The sequence below is a fragment of the Herpailurus yagouaroundi genome, unplaced genomic scaffold (assembly GCF_014898765.1).
Source record: "Herpailurus yagouaroundi ecotype Mexico unplaced genomic scaffold, PumYag 186, whole genome shotgun sequence".
In the NCBI taxonomy this organism is placed as follows: Eukaryota; Metazoa; Chordata; class Mammalia; order Carnivora; family Felidae; genus Herpailurus; species Herpailurus yagouaroundi.
Window position 1 is genome coordinate 44,564,772 of NW_024412417.1, and position 20,904 is coordinate 44,585,675.

Below are 20,904 nucleotides of genomic sequence, written 5' to 3' on the forward strand. Positions count from 1 at the left end.
AAGGTTGGGTTTTTTTCTCCAGAAAATAGGGAGTTGCCATATATTTGCTCAGATCACCCCAAGAACACTCCCATTTCTCTTTTCTTTGATCGCAAATGACAAAATAGCTACCAGAGGATGCACATTAGTGACCATGACTTCCATCGGTGCAAGCTTAGATTGCTTACAGAGGCTACCTGCCTGAATAGAGGGAAACCATGCAGCAAAGATGTGTAATGTAGGTGCAGCAATTATTTGGGGGCCTCAAACTTCTTACCCTGGATATTCTTGTGAATGAGCCATGTACATTCAATTTAAGAAGCAACACATTCTGTGGTTCTGTTGTTGAGATCCTAAAGATACAGCTGTAGAGTAAAAACTATAGTTACCATTAAATGGATGAGGATCTGGGGCTTGGGATAAATCTTCCCATCATGGCTTCCAGAAGCGCTATATCCTAACACAGGTGGGATGGATGGGGGCGTGCTGCAGAAAAGTGCTGGCTGACTCAGAAAGTGACTCTGGGGGGCACTCAGGTGGTTTAGTCGGTTAAGCATCCAACTCTTGATTTGGGCTTAGGTCATGATCTCATGGTTCATGAGTTCAAGCCCCACATCAGGTTCTGCACTGACAGCATGGAGCCTGTTTGGGATTCTCTCTCTCCCCCTCTCTCTGCCCCTCCCCCAGTCATGCAAGTATATACACACACTGTCTCAAAATAAATAAATAAACTATAAAAAAAAAAGACAGTGGCTCTGGGTGTGACAGAAAATGGCACTGAAGGCACACAAGAAGAATTACTAAAATTCGTTTTCATAAATACACACAAGTGGCTAAAAAAATAATTATACAAGATTTTAATGTGGTCTTTTATATGTATGTTAAATTGAAGCAAGAAAAAACACATTTCAATGTCCATCCATCATTGACTGACTTGCCACATGCTTACGTTCAAGCATCTGAGTTGGTCAAGTCATGTTTCATTGGAGGTGGGTGCGTTCACGGTACGTCCTGGTCTCTGAACACATTCCGTGTCCTGCCTCAGTGTCTTCTCCCCTGTAAGTACCCCTGCAGAGAACCCCTTCCTCACTTCTTCTCCTTCCAACTGCTGCAAGCACTTTAAAATCAGGACAAACATCACCTCCTCCATGAAGCCTTCTCCAGTCCGACCAGGCTGGGCTGGGGAGCCTCCCTGGAGCTCCCTTATGCCCCAAGCCTCCCTCTATCCTAGCACTGGTCTGCTTTTGCCTACTCATTCATCTGCCTTCCCCTCTGGCTGGTGAGCTGTCAGAGGGCTGGGGACATGTCACATACATCAGTGCCGTCCCACGGCCCACCTCAAGATCCAACATGTGGCAGCAGCTTAGTGGATGTGAGCAACGGATACAATCATAAATGCACTCACTGGTGATCGGGGCACAGATGAGTCAAAGAATGAATGATTCAGTGTAAAGATAACTTCAGGGAAGTGTCCCTGTAGAGTCTTCAGTCAAGCAGAATGTGATTAACTGTGGAGCTGAGAAGTGACCAGAGATGCTCCCGATACAATCATGCACGGTCCCTTTTGCAGGACAGCCCACGGCATCATGATTTGCTTGGATAAACACTTACCTTGGTTCCTAGAGGTCCAGGTAATCCGGGTGGCCCACGAAGCCCCTGGGGGAAATGAATGACATGAGGACAATGAGAGGACCACAAATGAACATCTACCATCTTCCACAAGCCAAGCCGTGCGCGCCCTGTGCTGCGGGCTCGAGAGAGACAGGGGTCTCACCGTGGCCTGTTGTTTACAAAAGAAATGACTGTTTCTGAGCTATAGGTGTCTTAGGTGTGAATTCTGACCCTGCCACCTACCGCCTTGCCTCCGTGTGACCCAGAGCAAATCCCAGTTTCTCTTAGCCTGCTTTCCTACTTAAGATCCTTCTACTCAAGGCTCCCACAAGGACAGGCAAGGCCAGGCTTCAAAGCAGAGTCCATGGGCTCCAAAGCCTGGTCTCTTTCTTGTCTACCATGACCTCAAGACCTGGGGGAGCCAATGAGAAGAATCTTCAACTTCAGGCTTGAGGGTTTTGCTTGATGCAGATGCACGGCCAGAATTAAAATCACAACTCTACATTTGCATGTATTGCCAGCGAGCCAGAGTGGAGGAAGAGGCGAGGGTCCAGTCTCTTGTGGGTTCACAGCCACGCTCTGTGACTTTGGCAAGTGATTCACCTCCCCAAACCTCATATTCCCCATCAATAGTATAGGGGTGATAATACTGCTATGGTCTGAATGCTTGTGTCCTCCCCAAATTCATAGGTTAAATCCTAAGGCTCAAGGAGATGGTTCTAGAAGGCAGGGACTTTGGTGTTTAGGACATGAGGGTGGAACCTTCAAGAATGAGATTTGTGTCCTCATAAGAGAGGCTCCAGAGAGACCCCTCACTCCTTCTGTCATGTGAGGACACAATGAGAAGTAGGCATTCTGCAACTCAAAACAGAATGGGTCTTCTGGCCCTGAACCTGGCCACGCGGACACCCTGAACTTGGACTTCCAGCCTCCACAACTGTGAGAAATAAATTTCTGTTGTTTAGAGACCACTAAGTTATGCTATTGTGTTATAGTAGCGTGAATGGGCTAAAAAAAAAAAAAAAAAAAAAAAAAAGAAGCACTCACTTCCAGGATAGTTAAGATTAAATGTTTGGTGCTGAGTGCCTGGACCATAGTTAACATAATAAATGCTTCCCTGGCTCCATGCTCCATGGATTTATGTGGACCTTCTCACTTAAGCCTTGAGAGTCGGTCAGTCTCTCTTTTTTTGTCCCCTTTTCCCTTGTCTTTTTGAATTCTAGCTTGGTCGAATGGGCACAGAAACGCCCTGGCTGTGACACTCACCGGCTCTCCATCTTTTCCCTGTCCGGGTATCCCTGGGAGCCCGGGAGCACCAGGATCACCTCTGGGACCAGCTGGTCCTGGACTCCCTTCTTCACCTGCTGCTCCCTGGGAAGACAGGTGGACAGTTTCCAGGATCAATGACGTGCAGAAGGTAAGCTTTTCAGGGGTGGGTGAGCCAGCCAACCGGTAGGCTTCCTGGCGATGCTCTGACTGTTCTATACGACATATATAAGTTGGACTGGGTCCCCCACAATTTCTATGCTGAGGTCCTAATCCCCCATACCTCAGTTGGGAAGCAGGATCTTTTTTGCAGAGGCAATTCGTTGCTAGGTTGAGGTCATATTGGAGGAGGGCGGCCCCTCATCTAGTATGACTAGTGTCCTTGTAAGAAGAGGAAATTTGGACACAGGTCAGCATAGAGGGAAGGCAGTGTAAAGACACAGGGGTCTTTTACATTCAGCCAAGAGTGCCGTCTCAGAAGTCTCCTGGACATGCGACCCTCAAGCCTGGTGTTTCGCGGACAAAATCTAATCCCTCTTCGCAGTGGAGGCCTTCAGAGATAGGAACACTGCTCAGGGCTCTGAAGTCAGGGGAGGAGAAACCAGAGGCAGAGAGCTTCGGGACCCGGGGAGGGAGGGAGCTGGGCTTCGAGCCTCTCTGTGCCAATGCACACCCACATGCTCCCCATCAGGACCACAGTCTCCAGCCCTATGTGGCATCCCTGGCTGTGGCGTGTGGGTGGAGCCACGAGGGTTTCTCTTCCAGGGCAGGGGTCCCTTGGGCTGAGCTGCAGTGTGAATGCCTCCAGACATTCCCTGATGGACAGGGGGTGCAATAAGGACCAAGGTGGGGGGCAAGCAAGGGCACTTCCATGCAAGCCTAGGGCAGGATCGGCTTCCCCAAACCTCAGGCCAGTCACCGGACACGTGACACAGAGAAAGAGCATGTCCTGGCACCACGACTTTTGACCTCTTTGCGGACCACTCGGGTCTCCTTCCCAGCACAGCCCTGGGCCTGGGCCCACAGCCCAGGCTTCCCGCTCAGCCAAGGAGAGGTGTCTGGCGCCCCCTGGTGGTGAATATGCCAACTAATTTACTCCTCGGCTCAACTGGACCTCAAAGCCTCCAGCGCATTGGTCACCCCCTTCCAGGTCATCAGTTCTCTACTTACAACGTGTCCAGAATCGAGCCCAATCTTCACACGTGGTATAAGCAAAGCAAAGAAGATGGGTCAGGGTTATTTTTCCCCTGGCTTCCTCTGGGTGCTCTCCTTTTACTGCCACCATCTACGATGGCATTATTTTCTTTCCAAACAAAAATTAGCACCTGCACCACATAAGGATTATTATAGGGCTTATCATCAACACTCCGAAAACTCAAGATATGTTCCACAGGTTGGCTGACCATTTTTCTCTGCGACAGGTATTTTAAAATCCAGTAAATGTAACATCTATTCTTGTTAATTCTGCCCAAATGGAAAAGACAACATGATTGCTCCTTTAAAAGGTCCCGGGTGAAGTGTGGACTCGAAGGGATCGGGATCAAGACGTTGAGGCGCTTGTTCTAAAGGGGGCCCCTGTGGACTGTCCGCCATTCAGAGGACACCTGTCCTGGACAGGACACTGCTCATGGGGGGCAGGGCGGGCTCCACAGTGGATCTCCTCTCCTGCCCTGTGCTGAGCCCTCCAGCATGCCAGTTCGGTACTTAATCCTCACACCCTGCCACCAACATGTCACTGTCCTCGTCTCACAGATGAGAAAATCCCAGTGCACGGATGGCACCCGGGATCTGTCGTATCCACACTGGCACACTGACGTTCGGGTGGATTATCTGCGTGCATGTGGTGGGGGTCGCTGTCCTGTGAGTGTGAGATTTTCAGAACCCTGGTTTCCATGCCCTGGAAGCCGGCCGCAGGCCCTCAGCAGTAAACCCCAGAGGCATGCTCTAGAAGGCAAGTGAAACCCGATTTTGAAAGGCTGGGCACCTTCCTCCTCTGCCTCTGGGGTGCTGATGTCTCATGCAGACACCATATCTCTCTTGCCCCTAATAAATAAACACTCTTTCTCATACTTGGGAAGGCTTAAGTGTGCACACGAGGTGTGGGATGGATACGCTGGTGTACCGAACTGAGAGAAAGCAGGATTTGAAGTCAGGCAGACCTCGCTGTGGGGGGTAGGGCGAATCTCCTGCTCTCTCAGAGCCTCAGTCTCCCTATCCGACACACAGGTCTGCCGTGAGCTGGCCAGAGGGGGCCGCACGGCCTTCTCTTCCCTCTCCTCCGCCTGGAAAGTCCCTTCTGACCCCAGTGCCCTAACCCAGGCCTGAGCAGCTCCCCTCTGCCTCCACCTTTGCTGCCTTTTAAGAAGCTGGGAATGTGGAGGCGCCCTGGGGGCCCAGGCGGTTAAGCGAGTGACTCTGGATTTCGGCTCAGGTCAGGATCTCACGGTTCAGGAGTTGGAGCCCTGCACTGGGCTCTGTGCTGGCAGTGCAGAGCCTGCTTGGGCTTCTGTCTCTGTCCCTCTCTGCCCCTCCTCTGCTCCTGCTCGCTCTCTCTCTCTCTCGCTCTCTCTCTCTCTCTCTCAATAAATAAACTGAAAAGAAAGGAAGCTGAGAACAGATGTCGCGTGTTGACCACAAGACCCTTCTCACCTTCTCACCGTGCTCCCCATCTTTTCCAGGGGGGCCTCTGATGCCAGGTGGGCCCTGAAAACAGACAGGTTATTCACATGGTCAAGTTCAAGATGGCCTGTGACCCCCCCAGAGAAGGGTGATCCAATGCCAAGGCTACAGCTCTGTGCCCATGGGCTCCCCATCCCTGACTCAATTCACCAGAGGGTAGCCATCTCCTCCCTGCCTCCCCACCCTGCATCTGCTCACACACCCCTGTGTCAGAGCCCAGTCTGCCTGGACGTCTGCCCCACCCCGGACTGTGGCTCTCAAGAGGGCAGGGTGCAGCCTACACTGGACACCAAGGAGGCTGAGGGTGACCTAGGGACACAGGCTCCACACCAAGGACCCGCTCTACCTGTGTCCTTGACATCACCTAGAGCCTGACTCTGAGACAAGGCTCAGTGCAAACGGCCCACGGACACCCCAGTAGGGAAACAGAGCAGTGAGAATGGGGTGGATGGGCAGATAGCATGTGTTTATGTGACTGGAGCTCAGTCCTGCACGCGCTCTAGGGGCCAGGGCAGGATGCACCCTCCGGAGCTGCCCAGGGGAAGGAGCCAGGTGTCCACACAGCCATCAGCTAGGGGCTGCTTCCGGAGGTGCTAAAAACCACGTGTCCTATGGCTGGACAATGCGATCTCCAAAAGCCAGAGAAAACCCTCAGGCTAAGGAACACAGGGTTGGTCCCTGGAAGCGGACAGCAGGCAGGGAAATGGGGAGAGCGACATAAGGCCATGTTCCAGCACCATCCCTGGCGACCACTAAGGACACGACTCAGCCTCCCTGTGCTTCCCTCTCCTCTCGTGCAAAATGGAAGCGGTGATCATATCCACCTCGCAGGGTCAAAGGGGTTTGGTGAACTAACACACATCAAGTGCTTAGAACAGAGCCTGGCATGTAACAATGCCCCATACTTGTCCTCCCAAGTGCTGTGAGTATGATCCATAAAGGCTGATGATGACCAAACAGGATTGACCTCAATCTACTTTAGGAAGACAAATTATCTGTTGCCCTTGACTATGCCACCGGGTGTTTTATGGCGGAACATTAAAGCTGAAATCATCTACGGTGGCTCTCGGAGCTAGCCTGTCAGCAGACGCGGGGCCCCGTGGGAGGGGACTCTGTACACCGGGGACAGGGTGCTGTTCACCGCTGTCAGCTGCTGTCCCGGGCGGCCACCCTCTCCCTTTAGAAGGTGAAAAGCAGAGGCCTTGGGAAGTGACCTGCAGAGGGACCCTAAGGGTCAGGACCCCTTTGCACCTTTCAGGTGTGTTTTGTCTCTTCTAACGGCAAACTCGGGGGCTGACGAGCACACGCCTGACCCTTAGAGGCTTTCTGTGGTTTTCTGCAGTCCCAACAGCTCTGTTTACCACTTGGCAGTCTCATGAGTGACCTAGAGCCTCAGGCTGCTTAACTTTCTAGGTGCCCTTCTCTGGGACGCCAATTTCTCCATCTGTAAAGTGGGAGGAAGGATGGCTACCCCCCGGGGCTGCAGGGAGGAGAAAGAAGGGAACCTGGTGGGTGGGCACCACTGACCCACGACCCGCGCCGGTGCCCCAGCCCTCCCCCGATCACTCACCGCGCTTCCTGGGGGGCCACTGGCACCAGGCAGGCCTGCAGCTCCAGGAGTCCCCTATGCAGAGGCAGAAGTTTAGAAAGGCCCCACGTAGTGATTACAGATGGTTTCCCCAGTGTGTCTGTAAACCCGCCTTTTCTTCCGTTCACGGTAATTCGCTGAACTGCTCCTGGCCCGAAGTTCCCTCCACAGGGAAGGTGACCTCCTCCCCCATGCACACTGGCCAGACCTCCAGTGAGTGCATTTTGGCATGCACGTGGGAAACAGGAGGCTCCTTAAGACCAAGGCACGGAGGTGGCAGACGTGGAGGGTGCGTGCTGTGCATGTGTGTTTACGTGCACGTGTGAGTGTGCCCATGCATGCGTGTGCGCGTGTTCACTTTGACGGATGCATCAGGGAATGCTTCCTGGAGGAAGTGGATTCGAATGCAACGCTCATGGTTAACGAAGATTCCACGAGAGGGGGTGCGGGGGTCGACACCATGGAGATGGAGAAGCAGGGAACTCTCCAAGGACTGGAAGCTCCTCGTGTTATCTTCCAGGCCTCCTTGCCTGCATGCAGCTTCCATTTGCCTCCAGGCTGCACCCCGTCCAGGGCTCTCTCTACTGGCAGGGAGGAGCCTGCCATCTGCCCCCACCCTGGGACATCCATGTCGGTCACCGCCCTTGGCTGACCCCATTTCCCCTCGGCCACGTGCACGGACGGCCTGGGCTATACAAGCACACTACAGCCGGGTACATCTAACCCACTGTCCCAGGAGCATGGGGGTGGTCACTTCCACTCCTGCTCCCAGGGAGAGCCGGTGCGGAGGTGGTCTGCTCCCCCATTGGCATCGTGACAAGTAGCTCTGTCAGCCTGGGGACACCAGCGCCAACCCCATGGAGATCCCGGCCCCACGGGAGACCGGGCACAGTGGCAGAGAGTCCAGAAGGCCTGTGCAGGAAGGCACCTGTCTGCATGCATCCCTAGCCATGCCCGCGTGCTGACAGTTTCCGTAGGGGCGTGTGCATCACAGTACAGGTGCACCCTGGTTTCAAATGTGTGCAAGTGTGAGGGGGTGTTTGTGTGTCCCTGTGTGCATCCCCCACACGTGTGGAAGGACACTCCTGTCACGGGCTGGGCTTGCCGACAAAGCCCTGAAGCACGAGTAATGTTGCAGAGACCAGGACGTCTCTCCTGGTCCTTGCTGCTCCAAGGTGCCCAGCCCTGGCCGACCACACGGCCCTTCCCTACAGTCAGCCCAGAGCCCAGGGCACATGTGGGCCCAGCCTCCCTCTGCGGGCCCCCCGGGAAGTGCATGAGGACTCACAGGGTTTCCAGCCGCTCCAGGTGCCCCCCGGGGGCCTTCTTGTCCCTTGGCACCCTGCCCAGGAGACAAAGGGGGCAGTGAGACATCATGGGGAAGCTGTGCTTGTCCCCATGTGGGACCATCTCAGGGACACCCTGCTCATCGGAATCCATTAATGGACACTGCGCAGGGAGCAGAGTCCACAGCATGCGGAAATCACAACCTCCTGGCCGTCTGTCCATCCGCTGGAGCCCAGCCTGTGGTTATTTTATTCTGGCCTCACCACCCCCTGGGTATAGGTATTCACGCAGACACCTTATGTAAACGAGGCTCAGAGGAACAGGGCGGCCCAGGTGCACACAGCCAGCCAGTGGCACCCCTGGGATCTGAGCCCAGACAGGTCAGTCCAAAGGGAACTCTCCAGAGAACGTGCCCGAGAGAGAGGCAGTTAAGGAGCTCAAACAGAGAAAAATAACCACAAAATAAAAATGCTAATCCGCACCAGCAGCAGATACACCAGAGCCGCCAGTCAGAGGGGAGGGTGGCAGGGTTTTCCTGCATCTGAACCACCCCGTGTCCCAGCATCACTTCCCCATCCAGGGGTCCAGAGGTAGCGCCCACCCCCAGAGCTGCATTTGGGTGCCTTGTGAGGGCCCCCGGGGGCGCTGGGCTCACAGCATCTGTGGTAGTGCCCCCTGCTGGGCTGCCCCAAAATGCCAGGCAGGCAGGGCCACTGGGGACAGGGAGAGACAGCGGGTGGGCAGGGTTTTCTGCAACTCAGAGCCCACAGTCGGAGAGAGGGTTTCTTACCGGCGCTCCGATGGGTCCCCGAGGCCCCAGTTCTCCAGGACGGCCTTGAGACCCCTGCAATGGAACCATCAAGGAACTAGGTCATCACCCTAGTTCCTAGCAGGTAGGGTGGGGCGGGGACAAGGGCAGTGGCTCTGGCTTGGGGTCACCCTGGTTCCTAGCAGGTGGGGTGGGGACACGTGCAGTGGGTTTGGTATGGGATCCACGGTGGGGACATCCTTGGAGCTGTGAGGAAGGAGGAAGGGGCTGGATTCGGTTAGCGGGGATCCTGTGAGTAGACCATGCAGTTCAGACATGCAGTCACACGGCTTTTGGATGCCCTGCGACCAGGTGCGCGGGGCGGGGGATGCGCGGGGTGCAGGACACAGGGTGCAGGGCCCTCACCGGCTCGCCAGGCATGCCGGGATCCCCCTTCTCTCCTTTCGGCCCTCGTTCTCCCTGTTGGCGAAGCAGAGGACAGCACACGTACCCCGCCCTGTGCCCAGATCAGGCCACACCGGCCCCTCCTGTCTGCGTTCTGCACCTGACCCCTTAGCAAAGGCTGTTATCTCTGCCTGGGGTCCTCTCCCCTATCGCCCCCCACCTGGGACTCTGATGATTCTTCTCATCCTTCAAATCCAAGATCAAGAATCCCTTCTTCAGGGAAGCTACCCCAAACTCAGGGACTCGCGTCACAGTGTCTTTCTCTGCAGTACCTGTCACACAGCACTTAGACCCTTGTTTGTTGTCCTTCCCACCCCCTCTAGCCCCAAGCCCTGCACATGCAGACCGTCAGTAGTGATAGAGGGACTGTTGAGCGGAAAGGCGATTCTCGGACCCTGAGCCCCATCCCTGCCTTGTCTTGATGGAGGAGTTGGGGAGCAGGCTTTGCTCAAGGGACCTGACAGACTGCAGACTCAAGGCTGCACCCTCGATGGCTAGATTGGCGTGTCTAGCTTTTGCTGAGGAAGAGGTGGGCCACAGCCAGGAAAAGGTGTGCACTATCGGGGGCTGCCCAGGATCGAGTCATCTAATAGGTGAGGAGACGGGTCACTCTCTTGATCTGCTGGTGTCCCATCCAGGGCTCCCAACACCTCCCAGGAAGGATGGAGGGACAAGAGAGCCTCACCCTGTTCCCTGCCAGTGACCGTGAGAAGGTGGGCAGACAGGAGTCTCCATCAAGGGCGGCCCTGGAAAGCACTCAGGCCTCCACCTTTCAGGGCTGAAGGGCCAGGATGGGAGATGGATGGAGACAGTGGACCGTGGTGAAAACAGCCTCAGCTCCATAGGGACTGGCTTAGAACTTGTTCTCCACTGTGCTGGCTCTATAACCCTGGGCAGACTATTTAGTCATAGGGTCCTCTGTGACCATATCTACAAAATGAACAGGCAAGTTCTCCATTTCACACAGTGTGAGGCACGGAGAAGACACAGAGAAGGGGCAGCAGAGATGAGCCCCAGAGGGGAGAGTGTCGGGGGGGGGGGGGTCTGTGGAGCTCTCTAGAGACAGCAGGGTAATGATGGAAGGACCCAGTGCTGTCCCTGAGTGCCACGGGCTGCCTAGGGAGACCCCAGGTCCCCATCTGCAGGAAGGCCACAGTAGAGACTGGGATGAGTACTTCCTGGAAGGCATAAAGAAGGCCCGCATAGGCAGGGAATTTGAAAGCAAAGGCTCCAGAGACCAGGAAGTCTGGGGAGGCCCCCGGAAGCATCTAGAAGGCAAATTCTAACGTGTGAGTTAGGGAGCCTGGGGTGGGCTAGTCCTAAACCCTCAGGTGCAGGAGAAGCCGGAAGACAGGCTGCTTTCTCTCCCCGGGCACAGGCAGACCCCGGAGACCTTGCCTGGGGTTCCCACCTGCTCTCCTCACCCAAGCGACTGGCGGATCACCCCGTTAGCATCTGCACAGTGCTGGCTGGTTTTCTCTCTCCCTCTGCATCCTGTGTGGCATGGAATCTGCATGGTCTACCTTGGGGAGCTGTGGCCAAGATTCAACGAGGTGGCTTTTGCAGAGTGCTCCGTGGCACCCACACAGCTGTGACCTCACTGGTTCCTCTGGAGCAAACCAGCTCATCACACATTCCAGCTCTGCTCATCAGGGACAGCAATTCTTTCCGGCCAGCACACTTTCCTCCCTGCTGTGGGGACCTTCGAGACTCTTTGGTCCTCCAGTCACTGGCAATACAACCCACAAAGACAAAAGGGCGAATGGGGTTCTTTCGGGTGATGCACTAGGAAGAAGCTGGAGGAAGGGACTGTAGATGGCGGTCGTCAGGCCACAGGAGGGACCCCTGGGGATTCACAGGCAAGGTGCTCAAGCCATTTTCAGCCCCAGCCTGGGGATCAGTCAGGAAGCAGAGCCTTCACTCCAGGAGCACACAGTGGGTACTCATCCCCAGCCGCTGAATGCACGGGTGTGAGCGGCTTCTATCTCCTCCAGGCTGCCCCCCCTACCGGTGAGTCCGTCAACCACGTCAACACCCTCTTTGGGCTCAGTGTCATCCTGCAACGGGGCTGGCATCCTGCAGATTCCTTTGCAGGCTGACGGGGTGGAGTCAGGCCGCCCCAGACCCTTCCTAGCTGGCTGCTTCTTCGCCACCTGCCAGCGCCCCCTGCCCACCCCTTACAAAGACCCTCTTGAGTTCTTAGCTGCAACATCCCCAAGCCCGAGGCTGCCTGTCCCTCCTTCCTCCAGTGAAGGACCGGGTCCCCTCCGCAGACCTGCACGCGGCATCCCAGCCTCCCCAGCCTCCCCGGGTGCCACCCCCAGCCAGCCCCAGCAGCCTTCTCCATCCCCAGACAGAGGGAGGTGGGTTTTTCCTCCCAGCCTTCTCTATTCCCTTGCTTAATTATGCCTGGGACTTTGCCACCCTGCACCATGTGCAGGGCCTCAAAGGGAGCATGCCTCAGGAGAGCAAGGAGACGTCAAACATCACTTTTCAAAACCATCAACACAAGTACAGTTACCATGGCGACGAGGCTGGTCCCAGAGAGACTCATGCAATAATCCACAATGAACCGTTTTTTTTCCCCCCATAGACACAATTTCTTCACTTTGCACCTGAGGTGGCTTCCTGATCTCTGAAAAGCTCAGACCCTACAGGAAGTGTCGTGATTGGGGTCCAACAGGGAGGCCTGGCAGGCCCGGACTCTCCCTCAAGAGCCTTCCAACTGGAATACCTTGGAAATCATCTTTAAGGGAGTGATTCCTTTAAGGAGGGGCCGCCTCTGCAGGCTTGTCTCCAGTTGGAGGGGCTCAGGGTGGGTCTGAGGGAGAGAGACCCAGAGGACGGAGACCAGGAGAGGTGGTCCTGGGACAGGCAGACACTGGGGTGCTGTGACGTGGGCGGCCACCACCTGGGCAAGCCCTGAATCTTCTCGGCAGGTGGGGACAGCCGCTGTGGCCAGGCAGGTCCTTGCAGCCCACAACCCATCTCACTGCCTATCTCCCAGGCAGGCGCTTTGCAACCTGCATAGCTCCTCTGACCCACAAGTCGTCATCTGTGAAACGGGGCACATGTGCAGCTCCCTCAGGGACAGCGTCAGCACTGGCAGCCCGGCACCTGCCACGCGAGATGCACTCAAGCTCCGCCCCTTCTACTCCTTGGCCTGCTGCCCCAGCTCCTATCTTTCCCCACATATACAGGATACGCTGCAGCTTTCTAAGTCGTATACGCTCAACACTGAGCGCTCCCACAAAGCAACCACTGAAATGCGGATGTGTGCGGGCTCTCAGCGGCCGCGCGGCCTGGAGCAGCCACAGGAGGACCCCGTCCTGAGAGCAAAGGGGACAAGCAGGTGCACGCCTTGGGCCGCAGTGCTGCCGAGAGCGGAGGTCATCCTGGAAAAACTTATTTTCTCGAGAGCCTTTCGTGGACAGAGGAGGGAAAAGCTTCCCCGCGGCTGCCACGATGATGAGCCTCCTTGCTGAGTGTTTTAGTCTCTGGGAGAAGCCACAAGAACTCCGTGCACCAGCCACACCCTGCAGCTGGCTGGGTCTCCACTGTCCTCCCTCTGAACGGCCTCTCTTAGACCCAGGTCCCCCCAGTGTGCTTCAGCCTCTGGGACCCATTCAGGCCAACATCCTCAGTAATGCTCCCTGGGATTCCTCAGTCCACCGCCACCTGACCTGCTCTCCTCCCGACCACCGGCTCTCTGGGCAGCGGAGACCCAACCTTACCCCAGGAGAGGGCTGGCCCTCACCCTCAGCCAGCAAGAGGTGGCCTCCCGGCCCCTGGCATGCCTGCCTGACACCGAGCCAGGTCCCTGCAGGGCCCTTCCCCCCCTGCCACCGCCCAGCTGTCTGGACAAATCTGGAAGTGAGCCGCCCTGCAGACCCGTGTGGAGGGGCTAAGTCAGGAGCCACAGCAGGCGGGCAGCGCAGGTCTGGCCAAAGGGCACCTGCAGCCCCCCAGGGGCCGCTGCTACTTACTGGCATCCTGGGGTGCGGCGTGAACAGGGGCGTCTGAAAGGGAAAGCACAGACATGAGAAAGATGTGACTTGCTTTTAACCACCTGCCTCTAAGAGACTTGACCACGTGGGAGAACGCAGCCCCAGCATTTCCTTTAGTGATGATTCGTGTTGACAGGTACAATCACATATTTCTTTCAAGTCCCCGAGGGGTGATCAAGGCAGGGCAGAAAAGCACTGTGGTTAGATGGGGGACCCGGAGTCACACCCCCCACTTAAAACTTTGTGACCATCTGTCAGCTTCCGTTCCCACATCAGTAAAGTGGGGATGAAACCTTCTCTGTTCAGGGTGCCCTGGGCTGAGAGGGAGAATCCTTGTGAGTAATCGGACCCTGAGACACCGCCCCCGACCCCCAGAGTCTGTCACCAGCAGCACCCCTGGGCGTGACGCGTGTGAGAAGAAACCAGGGGAGGCGCCCTCCGGCCACTCCTTATCCGGGCACATAGAGCCACGTGGCCCTGCAGCCCCACCCCGTGTCCATGCTGCCATTGGCGCTTCACAGATGCCACGGCTTCTGCAGCCACAGGGCATTTGCACCTGCTGTCCTTTGGGAACACACTCCCATCCTCCCTTTATCCGGTTGACCACAGCCCATCCTTGGGGCTGTTTTCAACGTCTCGTCTTCCAAGAGCCCCTTGCCCCTCCACCAAATATAAATCAGGTCCCCTTGTTACTCTCCCTAACTGCACCCTGTTCTTTCCCCTGCTGGTGTTTCCTATAATTTGTCACATACGTGTTTCAGGGCCACCAGGGGACTAGAGTCTGTCTCGCCCACCAGGCTGAAGCTCTGTGGGGTCCAAACACCACCAGTGCCTGGCTCACAGCAGGTGCTCAGAAAAATAAGTGAGTGGGCAAAAGAACATCACAGATTCTAGTCTGAAAACACAATGAAGTCAAAACAGAAGGATAAAAGCAAGTTTCCTAACCTTAGCCTCTATGTCCCCCAATACCAGTCTCTTCTCCAGAAGAAACCACCGTTTCCCAGTGTAGCAAGTTCTTCTAAGTACTTTTACACAATTTTGAATGTATAAAAATGCACGACTTTGCACACGAATTCTACAAATATCAACAGCAAACACACGGTTATTGGTCCTTGTATATACGTGTAAAGCCACATACTCGCTACAGCAATGAAGAGATCAATCATCCGTTCTCCCTGCAGTGTGGATGAGAAACTGGGAGGCAGACAGGCAAACCGCTTCACGGAACTCCCACAGCCAGTGAATGCGCCTCAGGAAGGGGCCCCACCGGCTGGGCCGTGAGCCCATGCTGGGTTTTCCACCACATCTCTATTGCGTGCCAGTATCTTCTCAAGGCCACATACGTTGTGTGTGTGCGCGTGCGTGTGCACATGCATGTGTGTATTTTTATAAACTAGGACTCCAGGATATGGATATCCTATGGTTTACTTCGTTTTCTGCCACGTAAGTTGCCTATAATACTCCATTATAAGTAAAACTACAATGTATGTCCCTGTACACGTTTTTTTCAAATACACACAGTGCAAACACTTCCCTGGGACAGATGCCCGGAAGCGGCATTTCTAAGCTACAAGCACACACTTTCCGATACGTTAATACTGAGTAACTCCTCAAGCAAGTGTTACCAGTCTGCCCTCACACAACACAATAGTGCTCACTTCCCTGCATGCCTGCCAACATCAGATGTTTCCAGTATCACACAAAAGTTTTATATGACCATTTGCGGCTCTAAATATAATTCTGAGATTCTTCTAACACCCTTATGGGATGGCTGAGTCTCATTCCGACAGGCATGCGTGTGGGGGGAGACTGAACAGGGGAGTAATGATTTAACAAACACAAACGACACAGAGTATGATTTTCTGTCATCCTGCACATGGGATTTCTGGGTGTTCAGGCTCTCATCTCCTGGCCTCCATACTTTGGGAATCGAGCAATTGGCCAACCCTGAAGCCATGTTCAACTTCCCCGAAATCAACTGATCAAAGCACAAACTACTAAGGCTGGGAAGACACATTAAGATGGAAAAAAAAAAAAACAACCCAAAATATGCTCCCATATTCATATGGCAGTTGTTTTTAATTTAGTGTTTATTATGTACCAGAAACTATACTACATACCCTGTATTAATTCAGGTGGTTTTCACTAGAAATGTACTATAGCTGGGTATAATAGTTTTTCGTAACAGACGAGAAGGTGAGGTCTTTGAAGTTAAACAATATACCTAAGATCAGTGCTGGTTGATGGCAGATAAGGGACTCAGGAACTCAAGCCCACTATTTCGTGGCTCCAAAGCCCATGCTCTTACTCAACACCAATCACAATGCCTGCCCTCATACCTGCATGGGGTGGAATCATGAGTCATGGTTACATATCCATGTGCAGTCTTACTCTGGACAAAGTCTCCCCCTGCTTGTCTCTGGACCTCAACTTGCCCGTATGCAACAGGTGGGTACATATTCTGTGTCTAACCAGTGTTCTGCTAAATAGTAACCATGCTTGCTGCACAAAAGCAATAAATCAGTAAGTGCAAGGTGGTTCTTAAAGATGCTTATGTATTTCCGGATTGCAAGACCTAGGAACAGGCAATCTCTATTAAAAAGATGTCTATAACTAAGTGAAGAGTGGGGGAGGAGGGCTGCCTTAGGGATTCAAAGAAGGAGAGGATGAGAAGCAGTGTAACCTACCGTTCCAGGTAACCCAGGGGGGCCGGGAGGACCAACTTCACCCTGGATGAGAAAAAAAAAAAGAAATGACCATTTACCCTTGAGCGAACTCTGCTTATCCTGGGACACCTTTCCCCAGGCAACAGAGTCACACACGCAGTATCTACCATGAAAGACAGACTCCAAATTATAGACTATTTCAGACGTATGAAAACCTTATGTTTTGAGAATTATCTAGGCCACTCTGGGCAGCTGTCGATCACTCCTATCACTCGATGCTATTCCAGTGTGAATGCGGAGATAAAGTGATCCACTGTCCATCTTCTTGCTGATGACACTTAGTCTGCTTCCTGCCACCACAACCCACGAGACAGCAAACATCCCCACTGTGCGCCCTTGGGCACAAAGACATGTGCCCCCTACAGACTCCACGGGCCCTGTCCCGGCCCATGTGGAGGGGATGGGCTCTTCGCAGGGGGCTGAGGGGACACATTTACATTCCTGTAAACCACACAGGTCTGGGAGTTAAGCCTCTAGAGCTTTAAACCTCAATCTACCACTTTATACATCATTTTACCTCTTTGGGCTTATTTATCTCTTTGCAATATACTGATAATAGGTACATTCAGCTCATATCGTATGGGGGCTGACTGAGATCATCTTCTGCAGGGGCCCCGTAGGGAGGAAATCCATACATTTGACCTGAGGGGAGCGGGGCACTGGGCAGCGCCATGCAGGAGGGACTACAGAGAGCACACGGTCCCCAAAGCCTGTCACTCCACGTGTGTCACATGATGCCTGGACTTGGATGTCTGTGCTCACACGTGTTCCGAGTGGCCCAGGGTCAGGACTGTGGCAGGCTTTCCATGTGTGGTTAGTGAACACAGGAATGAGTAAAGCTGGCTTAGACAGGGACAAGGCCACTCTTAGCAAACAATAATAATACGGTAAACATAGTTACATTGTTTCTGTCTTATTTCCATGGTTATACGGTATTTAATTCCAGTTACCAGGTTATGTTTATACATGTTTTAACTTTTTAAAAAAATTTTTTTAATGTTTATTTATGTTTTGAGACAGATGGAGAGAGAGAGAGAGAGAACAAGATGGGGAGGGGCAGAGAGAGAGGGAGACACAGAATCTGAAGCAGGCTCCAGGCTCCGAGCTGTCAGCACAGAGCCTGATGTGGGGCTCGAACCCACGAGCCATGAGATCATGACCTGAGCCGAAGTCAGACGCTTAACAACTGACCCAGGCACCCCTTAACTCATTTAATCTCCATAGAAATGCCTATAATGCAGACAGTTTGGTATGCCCATTTCATTCATAAATAAGGATAATGACACATAACATTCATGCACCTGCTTGAAGTCATACCCAGCACATGGCTGAGCCTGGTTTTAAGCTCAGAACCCAAGCAGCATTGCCTTCGCTGAAGTTCCAGAATTTGTTTTGTTTTGTTTTTAAAGAAAAACACTTTCTTGGTGCTATTTGCATTACGTGATTTGACCCAGTTATTCTCCTGACACTGACTTCCTGATGCTCCAGAAGCAATCTCATTTAACCCAGTATACCCCAAATGAAAAAGTCCAAATAATCAGAAGTTGAGTGTTTCCCAGTGATAAAGGAAATTTTCAATGTTTCATTTGTGTGGGCCCCGGGCTCCCAGGGAAGCTACACTTTAACATTTACCAACATGAAAATGACTCAGAAAATGACTTCAGAGCACGGGCTCTATTTCTACCCCAGCACATATTATACATATGCTTTGTTAAAAAATAACAATAACCAGAAAAAAGCATTCCAAACATAAAGAAAGGAAAAACAATAACCCCCCCTGGTTCCGGTAAGATTAAAGTAATACAGCTTTGCACATACTAAAACCACAAGAGAAAGTCTGTAACTCCCTGGAACATCCTTGGTCATGACAACTTGTAACCCTTTTTGTAAAGTCATCTATAACCCTGCAGCACGTCTGTCCCCTAGAGGGCTCTCTTCTTGGTGAAGATCATGTGTCTAGGCCGCTGTCCTAACTTGGGCTTGAATAAAACTGTTTTCCGTTCTCTTTAAAATTTTAAAAAATGGTTTGTTCGTTTTATGTCGACACTAGGGAATGTGTGGGTGTGTATTATTGAGGAGAGGACTGGAGGAGAAACGTGTCTCCAACCCAGGGGACCTAAAGACTGCCTTTTGGGTACAGCCAGCCCCTCCCCAGCGCTGGCGGGGGGGGGGGGGGGGAAGGTGAGGAGGAAGGAACAGCAGGTGGCCAGGGAAGACCCCCGTGGCCCCTCTTCGTGGCTGCAGAAAGACCTGAGCACCGGAGTTAACTAGACGAGTGGGTTCCGGTCCCAGCTCCTGCAGGAAAACGTGAAGCCCTCAGCAGCCCTTGCTGAGAAAGGAGATGATTGTACCCACTTTCCAGATGCCGTGGGGTTTAAACGTGCGTCGTGGATGGTGGCCAGGAACGGACTGGCAAGCAAAGGCAGTGACGTGCAAGAAACAGTCGGACGGGGACAGTGTCGCTTTAATGTCTTGTTTTGGATTTTCGACCAGAATTATCATCACCACCTATTTCTCTGGAGAAAAAGAGGGGCCGGATTTTCTGGACGCGTGAATGTGATTCTGCCACGGGCCTGACTGTTCTGCGAAAGCAATAAAAGGAGCTTTATGGTCTCACTGAGTCCTTTGCATCCTGGAAATGAGTTTTGCAAATGAAAACTGCGATTCTGGAAAAACTGACAGCACGACGCCCTGCCCGTTTCTAGACGGGTCTGTTTGGAGTACAGCTCTCAGCCTCCAGCCCAAGAGGGAAGCGGGTGGGAGGCCCCTCTGGGAGCCAAGAAAGGACAGGCGGACCGAGAACAGGAAACAGGAGGGGACACGGCGGGGGGGGGGGCCCCCACTGTGCGGGAGAAGGGGGGACACAAGCCCCCGTGGGTGTTGCTCAGGCGCCCACGGGCCAGGCCGTCCAGAGGCTCTGCCCTGCAAGGAGCCAGGACGCTGATCCGACCGGCTGCCGGGGCTTGGGGATTGACAGCAACATGCTCTGTTCGCGCACCCCTGGGAGAGTGATGTGGCCACTTTGCAGTGCCTCAGCTTCCTCATCTGGGCGGCTGTTGGTAACACGACCCCCGTCGGGTTGTCCCGATCGAGTCCACGGCACCTCACTTCACACACAAGACAGGAGTCACGCTTCCCAGCAGCCCTCCGAGGAAGGGTCAGCGGAGCGTGTCCGGCCAGCACGCCGAGGCACAGAGAGGTCAGACAAGGCGCCACCAGGTTGCGAGCCAGACCCTGCTTTGTCTCGGAGACGCGCGCCCTCTCCACCACACGACAGGCACCACACACATGCTCACGAGGAAGGCTGGGCGACTCGGGTCACTGAGGACCAGGCGGCCAGCAGCAGCTCCTACCTTTTCGCCTGGGTCACCTTTCAGGCCTGGGAGGCCCAGCTCCCCTTTCTCGCCCTGCGGTGAAAGATGAAACTGGGAAACACCAGATCTCAGCACCTGCCTTTTCCCCATAAGAGCAAGCGGACCTTGGGCAAAATCCCTTTTTTCTTGACCCGCTCTTGCCTGATCAGTAAACGCCAAGGTGAGGCCCAACTTGGGCGGCTGGCTGTCATTAGGGGCGAGGCACCTGTCATGACGTCCCACCCTGTTCCCATCGATTCCATCCGAAGATGGCCCACCCTTTGCGGATACATCTCTCAGTCCCTGTCCCTTTGCCACAGGTGACACACCAGAGAAGCTTGGCCCCCTACCTTCTCTCTTCCGTAAGCCTGGGGAAACACCCCCAAGCCCAGCCAAGACCACCCACTGCTCCAGGGACTGAACTCCAGAGGGGGCGGCTTTGCAGGGGCCCAGGAGAGGGTCGTCACTGACCTGCTGTCCATTCTGTCCCCGCACGCCTGGAAATCCTGGAGCACCAGGGACACCTGCCTCTCCCTGTGGAAACAACACGGCACCTCTGTCCACTCCATGCTCGCGGAGGCTCCCCTGTGCGCCAGGCCATGCACGAGACGGTGCTCTCCCCTCGCTGCTCTCCTGTCCCCACAGACTGTGGCTCAGTGGGGACGACACGGAGAGCAGAGTGGTTCTAGAGAATCTGCTCGCTGGGGTGTCTCCAAGCTTTTTCTCACTGCAGCCCATTTCATCACCAGGAACCCATTACACCTGTCTGGGTGTTTCCTCCTCCTCCTTGTCCTTTAGGACTCTGACACAATGACACCTCCTTGTCATCTTTCCTGGCATTCCCCAAGTGTGAGTGAGGGGCCTCCCTCCTGCCCTCTCACCCACACCTGCATATCACCACTCACTGCACCTGGTCATTGCTCTTGGTTGATGGCTGTGAGCCCAACACAGTGATGGATGCATAGGACATGCCGATGATCATTGGGTAAATAAATGAATGCGTGAGATGAAGGAAGTGAGCCCCCAGAGGGAACTGATACAGGCTTAGGGCATCACAATGAGAGAATGCATTGACTGAAGAATGGAATGAATGAATCAATGAATGAGAAAGAAAGAAGGGAAGAAAGAGAAGAAAAGAAAGAGAAGAAGAAAGAAAGAAAGAAAGAAAGAAAGAAAGAAAGAAAGAAAGAAAAGG

General features: G+C 53.9%; 1 protein-coding gene across 4 annotated transcripts in view; it reads right to left on the reverse strand.

Moving 5' to 3' along the window:
- The window catches only part of COL22A1 (collagen type XXII alpha 1 chain), a 258,511-nt gene that overhangs the window by 83,892 nt on the left and 153,715 nt on the right, over positions 1–20,904 (reverse strand). For all 4 annotated transcript variants that reach the window (XM_040494491.1, XM_040494492.1, XM_040494493.1 and 1 more), the window contains exons 29-39: positions 20,181–20,243; positions 19,710–19,763; positions 16,318–16,359; positions 13,610–13,642; positions 9,585–9,638; positions 9,201–9,254; positions 8,412–8,465; positions 7,106–7,159; positions 5,506–5,559; positions 2,857–2,961; positions 1,591–1,635 (exon numbers count right to left, since the gene is read on the reverse strand). In XM_040494491.1, the coding sequence (XP_040350425.1) occupies positions 1,591–1,635; positions 2,857–2,961; positions 5,506–5,559; positions 7,106–7,159; positions 8,412–8,465; positions 9,201–9,254; positions 9,585–9,638; positions 13,610–13,642; positions 16,318–16,359; positions 19,710–19,763; positions 20,181–20,243 (612 nt within the window). The remainder of the gene's footprint in view (positions 1–1,590; positions 1,636–2,856; positions 2,962–5,505; positions 5,560–7,105; positions 7,160–8,411; positions 8,466–9,200; positions 9,255–9,584; positions 9,639–13,609; positions 13,643–16,317; positions 16,360–19,709; positions 19,764–20,180; positions 20,244–20,904) is intronic.